This window comes from Liolophura sinensis, chromosome 10 (assembly GCF_032854445.1).
Source record: "Liolophura sinensis isolate JHLJ2023 chromosome 10, CUHK_Ljap_v2, whole genome shotgun sequence".
Lineage (NCBI taxonomy): Eukaryota > Metazoa > Mollusca > Polyplacophora > Chitonida > Chitonidae > Liolophura > Liolophura sinensis.
The window spans coordinates 32,262,125-32,277,109 of NC_088304.1; the positions used below are offsets into that span (position 1 = coordinate 32,262,125).

A 14,985-nucleotide genomic window follows, 5' to 3' on the forward strand; every position below is an offset into this window, starting at 1 on the left:
GGAATCAACCAGTGATTCATTCACCAGTTTCCCCACCACTCCTAGAATTTATGCTCATTTGATTTTATTTACTTGGTGTTTTACGACATACTCAAGAATATTTCATTTATACAATGGCAGCTGGCTTTTAAGTGAAAAGAGGGAAAAGCCAGGGCCAAACCCACAACCATCCACAATGCTGTGCTCATTTGAATCTTTAATGATATATCAATGAAGTCAACAGGCTGTGCAGGAAAAAAAAAAAAAAAAAAAAGCAAAACACACAACCTTTGGCAAACAGTTTGACCCAAAAAAATTTTAATATAGTTGACAATAGTTACATTTGCAATGTTAATCACAAGTATAGATAGTAAACGATACACCCACAAGTAACTGAACTGTCCAGCTGTTTATAAATATCCAGATCATACCACTAGGCTGTGCTTCCAAGCGAGAGAGAAAAAAAATCAAGGGAATGGAGTGATAAAGATTCCTGCGGGAAAATATTCCTTCTGAGAATTGACTGTCAATATCCTCTGGCCTTCTTTGCAAGTGTAACCAGTCCGCATTCTCCTGAATGTGGTTGTGCCACTGAGGTGAAAGAACTGAATAACTTAGTCAATGGGGATGCACGGTCCATGAAACTGTCATTAAAAACTACAGCAGAGAGCCACAGAAACTTAAGAGAAGGCAGCACAACAGTGAACAGTGTCACATCTACGTCGTTCCACAGGAAAATGATCTTGTGAGTGATCGTCTGTTACAGCAATATAAGCCAGTGGTGTTTCCAGCAGTTTTCGCATCAGCCATGCTGGGGACAATTAGAGTATATACCACACTAGACCACAAGAATACCGATGACAAGTTCTTCGAACCCAGAATCTTCTCAAAGCTCTGCTGTTGCGTACAAAATTAATTTATAAAAATTGTGTACAGTCTCTGGTAGAGCAAATTTACAGGCTATTCTTCTTACAAATCGTCATCTGCGTCTTCATCTGGAAGAGCCACGTCCTGTGCTTTCTGTTAACCAAATACAATAGTCAAGAATTAAAAATACAGCAAAACTGTAGTGAAAAAGACGCAATCAAGATCATGGACTTTACTGATGCACCTCTTGCACGAAATACCTTTTGTAAAACAGGCAGGTTTTACACAGCCATTTCTGACTAAATTTGAAGCACAATCTGAAAACTTCTTTGGGGGTTTTAGAAACTGAAATTTTGTCCGCATCAATTCAAGTCATTCAGGACAAAATGTCTCAAAACTCCAACATCCAGTTCCAAAAACTAAGCATCATACAAAAGTTTTTAAAATCAGGAATGGTTTTATGGCATCGGCTCCTGTTTTTATCGAGAATTCTGGATGTACATTAAAACATACCTTTCCAGAATTTTCATTTTTTAACATTATGAAACTGTATCAAAACAAAATCCCCCAATCACAATCACAAATTCACAACAGCTTTGATTTTTTTGTCACAAATCAAATGTCACACCTGCCACACCAGCATGTATGTACCTTTAATTCTTCTTCATATTCCTTGGCGAGATCTGGGTCCATATGTACTTCAGGAGGCAACATGGCTGGGCTAGCAACAAACTCCAGGTTGGGGTCTCCGATCAACTTACGGGCCAACCACAGAAACGGCTTCTCGAAGTTGTAGTTACTTTTAGCACTGATATCGTAGTACTGCAATACAGATTGATGGTCTCAGAGCAAAAGCTGATAACGTCAACTTTTATATCCTCTAATAATAACATGTCACTATTACAGACCATAAAGCACCACCGGGAATACATAAGGTATGCTAATAAAATAAAAGTCTGGCAAAATCAATGGCCAAGTAAGCCTCAGAGAGGACATTCTGCTAGTAAGTGATAAATGGGAGACTGATTAGATACAACTTTCTGAAAACTATACGAGTGAGTCTCTGGCATAAAGCCTACATAAAGCCTACATAAGTTTAATCCCTTGAAAAAGTACCCTGTCTCTTACCTGCAAATTTTTCTTTCGGTGGAAGGTGATGGCTTTGGCTTTGACTTTCCTATCCTTGATGTCCACTTTGTTTCCACATAAAACAATGGGTATGCTTTCACAGACTCTTACCAAATCTCGATGCCAGCTGGGAACACTTTTGTACGTTACTCTTGAGGTTACATCAAACATGATGATGGCACACTGACCTGCAAAAACAACAAAATAGAACATGCAAGTCCTCACTTTTTTGCAGTTCAATTTAAACAAGCAAACTGAGAAGGAAAGCATTTCAGCCTCAGATTAGAGGGACACGTGTTTCGTCAGACATCAGCATCCGTGCAATCATCCCTGGCAAATCATGCAATATTCATAAAAAGCCCACTATCAGAAATTATGTCTGGCTTGGGTCACGTAATACATCCAGCATATCATCACCGTAACTCCAATTCCTAGAGAAGACCAGCCCCCAATCCCACATGTATATTTTGTGCTGCTTCACTGCAATGACATGTCGAAGTGCCCAGAGAACAGCCAAAACTGCCTATTTTAATGAGGACTGAATGCTCCCATTTAGAGTAACCACTGCCTACATATACTGATCCACTGATAGAAGAGGCAGCATTACCACTTAGGACATAGTCTGTTAAAGATCAAGAACTTACCCTGAATGTAATATCCATCTCTCAAGCCCCCAAATTTCTCCTGTCCAGCCGTATCCCACACGTTATACCTGATAGGGCCTCTGTTAGTGTAGAAGAGCAGGGGATGTACCTCCACTCCCAGTGTGGCTGAACAACAGAAAATGTTAACATTAACAACATAAGAGATAATTCCAATAAACAAATCTCATTCATTGATCTAAACATTTCCTACCAACTTTTCTATGTAGTGAAGATGTAGCAAGATATTTTGGCACAAAGAGCCATACTCAAATTACGTTCTCGGAAGTTCCCCAAGTCACATACTGTCAAGGATTTAGCCAGCCATACGTCTCCCCGTCCGTGCAACAGGCAAACCAGGCGTGCGATAATGAGACGGGCAGAGCGGATTTGAGACGGGAGCCAAATTATTTTCCAGCTAAATAGGTATATGTTGAGATGGTCTACAAATCAGTAAAACATGAGATGTCCACACCTTGTTATTCTGTCTTTATTCCCTGTCAGGCGAAATTTTAAAATCAATTAGCTGAACACTACCACAGTTTAAGAAAGCCTACCGAGCCGAAATGTTTTAAAATCCACCCTTCGATCAACGTGACCTAGTTATCCAACCAGAGCTGGTATTAGCCGGACAAGGAGTTGTCTCCCTTCGCTAAAGTACAAAGTGCGGCGAAATTGTCTTAAATCTCATTCCCTGGATAAAAGATTATTTCCGTAAACTTTTGGCATATTAAAATATATTTTAAATCTACCAAAAGATTTAATACTTTTGGAATTTCTCATCATTAGTACATTCAAGACCCGATCCACGCATGCAGTACGTATAGGAAACATCGAACCACTTGGAGTCGGCCTAATTATATAAGCGCTGAAATTGGAAGATGTCAAAACGTGGCTCTGAAAAATCTAGCAAGATAATGTCTTTCTTCAACAAAGCTTCAACTCCTGCTAGTGTACACTCAGACAACGAAGAGGATTCTGATCTGGAGCTTGATGTTGAACTCCAGGCACACGCTGGTGCTGACATTGACAGCGATGACTTCATCGGACGTGTTGGAAGTGGACCGCCGAGTCAATGTAGGTAACGGCCCAAAGTGACGAAAAAAAAAAGGTGTACCGAAACAAAAACGTTTTCTGCAGGTTGAACGAAAACATTTGCGTGGCTAAGTTACTGTCAGGCTTACAACATACTGAAATTGAAAGTATGCAGTCAGAGTGGACGAGTGGTTTGAGGGCACGAGAAATTTCAGGTCTGGTTTACTTTCAGTTTTGTTGATGTCGGGCCCCCTGTATAAATTCCACGTAAGTATGATTGGCAGTGGCCAGTGCAACCAAAAATCACGTCCAACTTAAAGTCACCGTATTTGTTTAGTGTAATTCCTTTTTATTTAAACCATCAATCTATCAGGCTCCATGATCATGCTAAAAAGTACATGTACTAAGCCACTGATGCAGAGGCCAAGAAGGCTTTAATGACATTCGCCTGTTGTGCAAAGACAACTTTCATACTACATATATCTGTAATAAAAGAACCCTAGTCACATGAACATGTAAAATCTTCAGAGGAAATAACAAAAATGATGACAACATGAAGAACAGTGGTTTGACTAAATTTTGTCCACTAAAGACCTCTGAACGCCTCTAGATTGCATCTCCGGCCCCTCTACCCCATCCTATTGGTCCTGGGTCACTCAAGTGAGACACCCTCACCTAACACCCTGGCTAAACCCCTGCATACTGTGGAATACAAATGTTGCTAGTGTGATAAAATCTTTTCAGCATCGTCAGCCATGGATATATTTATATTACCTTTACATAGATTTATGGTTCATTAGTACTTACCAATGTATTTCTTTTCGAATTCTCCAGTCATGTGACGTTTTACAAATGTTGTTTTGCCAACACCCCCATCTCCTACCAGCACCATCTGCAATTAATGAAAACAGATGAACGTAACCAAACACAAAGAACCAGTGAACAGATCTACATTCATACACCATTATTTCAGGCATGTGTTATTAACCAACCTAGAGAGTGTTTCTAGAGTCAAGATATGTGAAAGTGTGATAGCTGCCTCAAATCCAGTGGCCTGAGGTGTGCCAAACATTGAACTTTCATAATACTAACATCACAACATGAATTTCAGATCCATGTTGTATCACAGTCATTGCTAATATGTCAACCTATCAATCTGGTACCCAGTATGAGTATAGAAGCTATCTGCACTTGACCCTGGCTAGTACATGCACATTGTAAATTACTTTGCACTCAAAATTTTTGACAGGTACTAGATCACGAAATTTATGAAATTTTATATATAGGGCTTCACTGATCACAAACATAGTATGCTAAAAATATACATAATTTTACCCATTCAGCAACCTGAGGAAGTTTCGTGACCTGTGTGGAACCACTGATCAGCTGCAGCATAATGGTTGTGGAAGTATTCTATCACTTTACTATGCTCATGTTCTAGGCTAAAAACAGCACTCCATGTACCTAACAGTATTATTGCTACAGAAGCTGTAGGTTATACAAGCACCAGTAAATGTTAATTTGGTGACAATCTTATGTTCAGGTTGGTTCATTAAAATGTTTGCATAACTCACTCTATTTAAGAAGTTCTTCCTTACACACAGTAAGGTCTCCCGAACAAGTTAAGTAACAATGAATTTATTGAAATTTGGGACTTCAATGAAGAGAAAAGTTAATAGGTAAATTCTTTGGAAACTAAGTCAAGGTAAAAGTCAAGACTTGTTGCATTATTTCTCCACAAAGATTGGAACTTAAATCCTATTTTTCAATTATCAATTTATGTTATGCAAGTCTACAATATCTCTAATTATCAAAATAGAACTGTCCACGGTAAACCACGATTTAAGCTCAATAAACCAGTTTGAAAGCTAAAATGATATCTGACTAAAGTCCAAGACAGCTTTGAAATCCTACATATAGATCATTTTATCAAAAATTCTACGCAAGAAACCTAAACGACAAATTCAACACCTGCCTGAAAAACTTGAAAATTTTAATTGGCGTGGTCATCAAATTTCTAGATTAGCAACAGTTACAGTGCAAGGCCGGGTTTACTTCTGGAAATTCTATATAAATATGCTTACCTTAAATGTTGGTGCTTGTTCCTTGTCTGTTTGGGATGTAACGTTTGACATTTTGATTGATTCAACAATACTGTGGAGAGAGTAAGACGACATACCATTTATTATCAACAAGCATCCTGATAGTATTGCAAAAATAATACATGTAATCTACAGGGCTACCAACAGAATAAAAGATATGTACAAATCCACAACAGAACAAAATCATCATTTTACTGAAAACTGACAAAACAACCAGACACTCAAACATGGCCTTTAATGCCTTCTGGTATAAAGCTATGTATAAAGTTTCAATTCAATACAACCCTTTCAAAAAACAAAAGGAAAAAGTCTGACCATTCTGAGAAAAGTTTGGACAACTAATGTGAGTTAAACTGACACAAACTGGCCAGGTCATAAGCTCGGCATACACGAGAGCATAATACCAAACTCAACTGCTGCTGTTGGTCTAAGTGGTCGTGTATGTCAAATAACGACGAGACTCAAGTGGAATTGTCACAATGTCATTACATGTATCCCGGTTCAATCCAAAGCAAATTTTGTACTACCCGTATTTTTTTTTTTTTTAATCTCTCCACTGAATTTTATCTGTATAATACCAGCCTTCATTGTTTGTACACAAGTAAATTTAATGTATAAATCAGAACTGAATTGGTGCTATTTGATACAACAATCTTTATATTTTATTACATTAGAATCTCTCGTTTCTATGTAACACAAACTGGGCCCTCAACAATTAAACACTTGAAGACGGACTTTGTTGAGTTGGAAGTAAACATTCGTGAGCAATATTATGATAATTTCTTGCAAAACAGTGATAGAATAAATGAATGAATGATTATGGCTTACATCCGAAGTATTTCAGCCATATCGTGGCAAGAACATATTTAAGACAGTGATAGAATGGTTTAGTAGGCATAACTGCAAAATATCTAAATCCTCCTCTTTGTGCCCAGATTTAGTTCCTACCGTTTCTTCCCTTGTTGGAACATGTAGTGTGGCCTGTGTATGGCCCATGAACTCAAAAGTTTATGCAATAAACACCAAAGAATCACTATACACACACGGACTTCCAAAGCTGTTGAACTATGGAACCCTTCCCTTAGGAAGTAAACTGTCAAAATGTAGTGTAAAGATTTATTTATTTATTTCATTGGTGTTTTACGCCGTACTCAAGAATATTTCACTTATACGACGGCTGCCAGCATTATGGTGGGTGGAAACCGGGCACAGCCCAGGGGAAACCCACGACCATCCGCAGGTTGCTGAAAGACCTTCCCACGTACGACCGGAGAGGAAGCCAGCTTGAGCTGGACTTGAAACTCACAGCGACCACATTGGTTAACAGACTCCTGGGTCATTACGCTGCGCTAGTGCGCTAACCAACTGAGCCACGGAGGCCCCTAGTGTAAAGAGACACCTATTTCCTGATTTGTGCAGAAAACAAAGGGGCATAATCGAAATAAAAAAATCAATTGAGGAACCATGCATAATTCACCAAAAATACAATAATCTCCCTTACACTTATAGCTGTAAAATAAAGACCAACAGGGGTAAGAATATATGATCCCTAGAATAGCTTGCCATCTTTGATTCTGGCATACTCTCATCAATTTTTCTAAACAAAGAGGCAGAGAAGACAAAATGGGGTAAGACAGTTCTTATAATGTCAAATTTCATTCTATTTTCACATATCCTTATTGCTGCAAAAAATGTACATAAAAATGTTTCACATGAAATTCCGTATCTTTATGCATAGGTAAAGGCTCTCAACTTTCCATCTGAGACTTAAGATTTAAGTATCATAAGCATTCATTCTGACATTCAACGATGTGTAGTAAGGATCTTTAATGCCTACCACTGGTTGTAATAACCAAAGGAACTTTTCCAGCCTTTGCTGTGTCTACTTCGGTGCAAAAAAACAATATGTAAGCTTTATATGTTTTTAGTACGCACAACAATGAGAAAATCAGAAAATACAGTTTTCAGTATAATTTGCATTGAGCTTTTCTGAAAAAAAACTCTTCAGTTGTTCAAAAGTGTATTAAATTTATGCCAGACTTATATTTGTGCCAGCTGTGGTCTAGACTAAAGTTGAAAGACTAAGTTTTATACAGTTTTGAACAACTGGGCCTATTTGTTTTAAGAGCGGCCTTCGTTGACGTCCTCTGTGTTTTGAAATGACGCTCAGAACTGTTTCTACAGGATATTTACAACACCTACTGAACCGAAATTAAGATCGCAATTTGTACCAACAACAACAACACAGGAGCTACGGCACAACTAACAACCTTTGTATAAGTACCGATCAGATCAAGTGATTGCATCTTCGGAGGAAAAAAAACCGGAGATCGAACATGACAAAATTTTAAAATATAAATTCTGGCCGATCTCATGTGACGTGAACTTCATTCATTGACGTCATTTCATTCACTTGACTCAGATGGAAAATTCCACTGAGGGGTTATCCCACAACGCCGGTATGAAACGGCAATCAACACCAAGGCAGCACACCAAAACTGGACGAATAATATTTAACTGAATAACCATTTTTCGTAAACATTTATCATTCATATCAGCTGAGCTGTTTTAATGATTTCATTATTGTTAGTGTACATTCTTTAAAACGGATGTACGTGTATGTATGTGTACGCATTGCCCGGGAAGTCATGGTGTACTCTTTGTTGACTACGATATCCACACACGCACACACTACATCGATTTACATAAATGAGACTCATCAAAATAATGAAATCCACAAAGATTAAATAAACCGTAATCTTAAAATAACGTGATATCAAGACATAAATTAGTGATTGTAACGATAGATGGTGGATTACATGAACGATACTCACCACGGATGTTGACTACTCTGTCGAATGGCGCAGTACAACGCGAGACTGCAATTTTCCCGGGAACCGGTTCAAACCAGAATTGGCGGGATTTGTTCTCAGTCGCAGAAGCGACGTCATCGTTACAAATTTAGAACCTGTAGCACTGTGCGGAGAGGCAGACAAGATATTTATTCGTACATGACAATTCAAAACGTAAAAAAAGATCTCGCCACAAAACATAATGAACCCAAAAGTGTACATCAGTAAATTAAATACGCACAACTATCTCGAACTAGTCAAATTTTTCCCAGTGTAGTCTCGCGTACCAGACTGTTTGTCGGAGGTAAGCCAACTTCTCAAGGGCCGCAACGATGCAGTGTTAAAATGTCATAGGCTAATGAAGCTGGAATAAATGACGCATGGTGTAGCATTCACCTCAGCTTGTTCACATATTAACAAAACCTGAAGGTGATTCAACCTGGAAAACGAGTTAATAATTATAATTTGGATCCTGCTATTGAAATTGAAAAGCGTTAAGGACTCGCTCTATCGTGGATTAATGAATGTCTGCGGGCCGATAGGCCTATATCTATATATATTATAATAGAAATAATTTTACAGGCCTATTTGGCTTTTTTATTAATGATTTATAATGTTGGACATCGCTTCTGCCATATCCCACCCTAAGAGAATCACTGTCCAGTTTCGCTTGGGTTACCGAAGAGCAATCATTAGAATCATTTTAACATCACTTATAGCACCTGAGCTATCCTTGGAGAGGACATTTCATGTGACTAGCGAATGGGTATTTTTGGCCAACATAGCCTCTTTAAGGGCAAAATTGCCATTTATGAGCACAAAATTTTTATGGATGCGAAACCACATATTTTGTAAGCAAAGTTAAGACAACTTCTTTAAATTTTGTATGGTGTCGATTTGGATCATGGACAGGATAGGCCTGCATTTTTTTTTTAAACTGCCCATTCTGCAGAGTATTCTCCCTTGGTCTGTGTAGGACCTAACATGTAGGAACTTGTAAGCCAATGCGTTAATTAAGTTAACTGTTGCGGAGGCATACGCCTAGATATCTAGGAGTTAAAAATACATGTTGTCATCATGGTATGGCAATAAAATCAACATTTACAGGATATACCACAGCCCGGGCAATAACATTTGTCGTATATACATGTATGTCGGTATTAGACTGGTGTTACTCAACTATATTTCACCTATACGACAGCGTAACATGTAATTCGGGCGGGAAATGCATGTCGTTTATTGTATGCCCTATAATTTGCTATACCATCAGAAAGCTTAATTATTAATTAACACGATGGCGGAAGTTTTGGTGAAATGAGTTAATTTTCACGGAAGCAGGAAACCGATAAAGGCGGGTGATGTCGGTGAAGTGGCAGTCCCGACCTTCCTAGGATTTTCCAAACCGATATAAACTTACATATGTAGAAAATAACATTTTTCTGTGTTTGTGGCACGAAAACAGAATTTTTTAACATGACAAAAGCCATGATTTGTCCTTACCCAACAAGGATAATCTATGAACAGTCTACGCACCCTTTTTCTACACACTCACATATGCAAGATTATATATGATAATCACATTACACTGGAACGATTTTTGCAATTGTTTATTTTCTCTCTGCTTTTTGCCAAATTGTTTCATTTTTCCATTGTTGTTTCTTATCACCTTACAGGACATTCCAGATGAAGATGAGAAAAGACGTTCCATGACAGTGAAATATGCTCCTCCCCAAATAAGGTTAGTCTAGACAAATGGAAAATTGATCTGTGTATTTGTTGTATGTGTTTGCATAATGTGCAACGAACCATCATACTTGTGGTTCTTTTGGAATATTATATATTCGATCTGGAATAGTTCATAAAATTTATAACTTTAAACTTTCAATTATAGATCAAATAAAAGTCTGATATTTTCTGAAAGACAGTAATTTCAACTATTCTTGGTGAATATGGGGAAAAAAAACAGTTTGCCATTCTGGTGTAGCCACTTTGAATTTATTAGCTTCAATTGCTAAAGAATGCTGCACTTTTTTGTACTTACCTGACATGTTAAGCTTTAGTGCCCTCTCTCTAGTCCTCTACAGGTATGTTGATTAAGTCATCAAAGATTTAAGTATATTAAGAACTGTCGATGGGATGGCTGTGATTGCACGTGCAAAGGTGTTTGGAAATACTCTTATACTGATTTAGCCTGAGTAGAAATTGAATAAATATGTTCAGATTTCTGTCATTTGTAATTATGCTGCTTTATCGTTTTTGAAATTCTGTTGCTTTTTTAGATCTATTTCATACAGACATGAAAATATTTGAACTACTGATACTGATTTTACTATTTAGAATCATTGACTAAATTTTTTCTTTTCATTGGATATGAACAGAAAAACAAAAAAGAAAACACTCTGCAAAGTGTTTGAATCCGTGACTGGCTGGAAAAAAGAAAAATTTACTCAAATTCATTGTTATATACAAATTTCCCACCTGTTGGATGCTTATACTCACAGCTGGCTTACTGAGTTATAGGTAGTAAATGGTTCGTTTTGATTTTGTTCCTAGAATCTGACATTTGTCACAACAGTGAGAAAGTTAGCCGCTTTCTTCACAAAGGCGAGTGGTTTACTCCAGGCACTTCAGATTTCGATACCTATGAAAATGACCACGAGCGTGTAAGTGAAAAGGGCTTCAGTTTGGTGTTCCAACAACAGTCAGGTACATAAATAGTCTGGCTGTTATTCGGTGAAGAGTGTTGAACGGCTTGTCCTACTTTGTATCAACCTTTGTTTTAGCAACATTTGTTTGGCATTGAAGAGCTGAATCTCATGAATGCGTATTTTGTCAACGGACTCTTGATTTGATTCATTAACATATCTGAGCATGTACATGACATGAAGTATGTTATAAACATCATGTTTAGATTATACCAAAATAAAGACTTTCCATGTGTATTAAATGTGTTATACAATAAGCAGATGGAAGTGTTTAAGATAAAAACACTTCAGGATGTTTAATTATACTAAATACTATGGTTAAATTTAAGCGTTATGTTAATCAACTAAAGATCTCCATAAGTTCACACGCAAAAAAGCTTTGGGTTTAAAGGAATAAACACCATGTCAGTAAAGTAAACGCAAAAAACTTTGGGTTTAAAGGAATAAACACCATGTCAATAAAGTAAACACATAACTAAACATACCGAAAATTAAAATCTGTTATAGTTATGTGTTTAGTGATACGTTCATTCCCTAAGCGCTTGGTTTTACAGTGCAGTCCTGTTTCAGTGCTCTAACTTATCAGTGCTGAGCGCCAAGCGAGGCAGAAATAAGTGCCATTTTTAAAGTCTTTGCATGGTATGACAAGACCCGGGATCAACCCGGATCTCCCGACTTCGTATATGAATGATACATATATATCATGACGTATATATATATCCAAGCCATGATTCCATTTTCTGCAGTTGGTGCTTGCTCATAGGAGCTATAGAAACAGGTGAACGGAATTGGGAGGAATTTAAGCCTTCTAAATAGTCCTTTAGCGCATAGAAGAGCGCATATTTATACAATAGTCTAAAGTACGCCTTCTCAACTTCGACACAAATACGAATTTTAAACTTGCAAAAAAGTGACAAACCTGGTCGCATTATAAACTTGGAAATTATAAACTATGAATTATAAACTCGCATTATAAACTATGGAAATATTTTCCATAGGCATATGCATGCAAACGATAACCAAAAGGGAACTTTGACAACACATGCTTCATAATCGCAGCAAAAATATTTTTCTTGCTAACGGCGATCTTCATATGGTAAATTGGAAACATGTAGTGCCTTAATGCAACCACTAATTAGCATTTTTGATAGAGAATGCCTTTTTGGCGTGTTATGACTGAACACCTTTTAATTGACCAAGGTTTACACTTGTGATTCAGGAATATACAGAATTGTGCTGGGGTTTTGCAATTTGCACTTTCCATTTTTCCCGTTCCCCAAAACTGCCAAAATGTTGGATTCATTTTTATTTTAAAAAGTTTTGAAAAATAACATTTCAGTTTTAAGACAGCACCTAGTCCCCTCCCACCCCCATATGTAACCACCTCATCATTGAGAGAGAGTTGCATAATTGCATACGTTTCATCGAACAAGTCTTCGCCAATGTTATAACAAAAGAATTTTTAGAATTCGCTAGTGGAAACACCTCACGTTGTATTTGGGGTTGTATCTTTATTGAATTGTTTCGTGTTAAACCTCACTTTAAAAGCCTTATACTGGCTATATAAACTCTTGTTGCATTTAACTCTGTAAAGATCACGAGGAGTGACTGCACTTATAATAGTCATCTGACCACTTTTATACAGTATTAATGTTTTAATATACTCTTCAAACTCCATTAAAGGTTGGTTAATAAGCACCTTAAACCAGCACTTGAAACAAATCTAGAGATAAAGAAAAGTTGACACTTTTAATGCAGTTGGAATATGAACACCATTGAAGAGTGTTGAAACATTCAACACTTTATAAAACCCCTCAGATATACACAGGTAAACTCTTATGTGCAGTCACTCCTTGTGATCTTTACAGCGTTAAATGTAACAATTTTTCAAAGTGTTCATTTACCTTTTTGCTCGACCCACGGGCTTTTTCAACGCTCTAAGCGGCCTGGTAATCTTTAATTCGATTGCTTTACAACTTAGTACTGTTTAGCGTGAAATTTTGACTTCCCATTAACAGATGTAGAGGTCCTATCACGTATAATAGGCTGTATACACCTATCCTCGGCCAGTTGCAATACCAAGCCTATATACATCTAGTTACAGAATACACTTAAATAAAGACACAAAACAAAAACAATACGCCAAGATAAACAAACCATGTTTGGTTCTAACATTGCCAGATTTTTTTTTACCATAAAAGTGAGTGAATGAGTACTCGGGGTTGAACGTCGTACGTAACAATTTATCAGTCATATGACGACGAGGAGTCCTGAGAGAGCATGTAATGTGCCTCTTTGTTGCAGAACGAATTCCCAACGCTTTCTTATCTAGTGCTGCTTCACTGAGACGATTAACAGAAGGCAAGCTGATACGGGTCAACCAGTCGTTGCACTATCCCCTCAATGCTGAACGCCAAAGAAGGAAGCTATAACTTATATCTTTTAAGGTCTTAGGTGTGACCCGACCTAGGCTTGAACCTGGATCTACCGCCCTCGAATTGGACGCTCTACGAACTGAGTCATCGGGACCGATTATCATTAAAGACTGAATGAATGAATGAATGAATGAATGAATGATTATAGCTTAACGCCACATCGTCATAAAAGAAAGACTACTTCTTAATTGTCACGTTTGACGATATACATTGAACATTGGGTGCTTGCAGTGTTTGGGAAGCACTTGATGAGGTTTTCTGAATAAATTAAAGATTGCCATAACCGGTGATTACTTGATGAATTGGTTGACATTTATCTGTTTATTTATCTATTTATTTATTTATTTGGTTGGCAAGTTACTGGCGAAATTTCCCACATGTGACGTACCGGTATGTACAAATATGAACATCACATTGGTGGAAGACAATGACACGAAAGACAGCGAAAACGGCGACGCAACCATTGTCAATCACTTCCTGCTACAAAGGTCTCTCAGTCAGTTAGAGCGGAGTAATGGTGAGATGGTTTTAAAAAACGGCTCTCAATGATATGACTTAAATATCACCTGGGATCAAACTGATCATACCAAAGGCTAAAATGATGCTTGTTGCTACCCTGTTTGACGCTCAGATCTGAGAGGTTAGAGCGAGTGAGTGAGTGCTTGGGGTTTAACGTCGTACTCAACAATTTTTCTGTCATATGATGACGAAGGAATCCTAAGGGTGCATGTACGTGTAATGTGCCTCCTTGTTGCAGGACGGATTTCCACCGCGCTTTTATTTAGTGCTGCTTCACTGAGACGACTTACCGAAGGCAAGTAAGCCGCCCCGCCCGAGCCATTATACTGATACGGGTCAACCAGTCGTTGCACTAACCTCTTCATGCTGAACGCCAATCGAGGAAGTTACAACTTCCTCTTTTAAAGTCTTAGGTGTGACCCGATCAAGGATTGATCCTGGATCTACTGGTCCCGAAGCGGACGCTCTACCAGAGAGGTTAGAGAAAGGAGACAGGACTCACTGACCCGGTGTCATTATAATGTGAATGGTGGGGAGTCATATCTGGTGTCTGTGGCATATGTGGCGGCAGCACTTCGGCGGCATGGACTCGCCCTGCCACAATAAGATACAGTATATGTATCCCATAATGACTCCTCGTTGTCATTATGACTGAAAAATTGTGTGACGTAAGATGCCTTAAAAGTAAGCTTGATAATTCTTCAAAACACTTTCCCAAAACT

At 38.0% G+C, this 14,985-nt stretch overlaps 1 protein-coding gene across 1 annotated transcript; it reads right to left on the reverse strand.

Annotated features, from left to right (window-relative positions):
- Positions 1–275: 275 nt before the first annotated feature.
- On the reverse strand, positions 276–8,663 carry LOC135476123 (GTP-binding nuclear protein Ran-like). Its single transcript, XM_064756030.1, has 7 exons — positions 8,587–8,663; positions 5,735–5,804; positions 4,458–4,542; positions 2,619–2,744; positions 1,975–2,162; positions 1,498–1,668; positions 276–999 (listed from the first exon to the last, which is right to left on the reverse strand). Exons 2-7 carry the CDS (start codon positions 5,783–5,785, stop codon positions 949–951), a joined length of 672 nt encoding a protein of 223 aa, XP_064612100.1. The 5' UTR covers positions 5,786–5,804; positions 8,587–8,663; the 3' UTR covers positions 276–948.
- Positions 8,664–14,985: the final 6,322 nt, after the last annotated feature.

What these genes read in the sequence shown, in the direction of transcription:
- LOC135476123 (XM_064756030.1), bottom strand. Translation starts at nt 5,785, where the DNA reads ATGTCAAACGTTACATCCCAAACAGACAAGGAACAAGCACCAACATTT. An exon ending in ATTCGAAAAGAAATACATTG is followed by an intron (nt 2,745 to 4,457) that starts GTAAGTACTAAT and finishes TCTGTTGTTCAG; the next exon opens with CCACACTGGGAGTGGAGGTA. An exon ending in AATATGAAGAAGAATTAAAG is followed by an intron (nt 1,000 to 1,497) that starts GTACATACATGC and finishes TTTGGTTAACAG; the next exon opens with AAAGCACAGGACGTGGCTCT.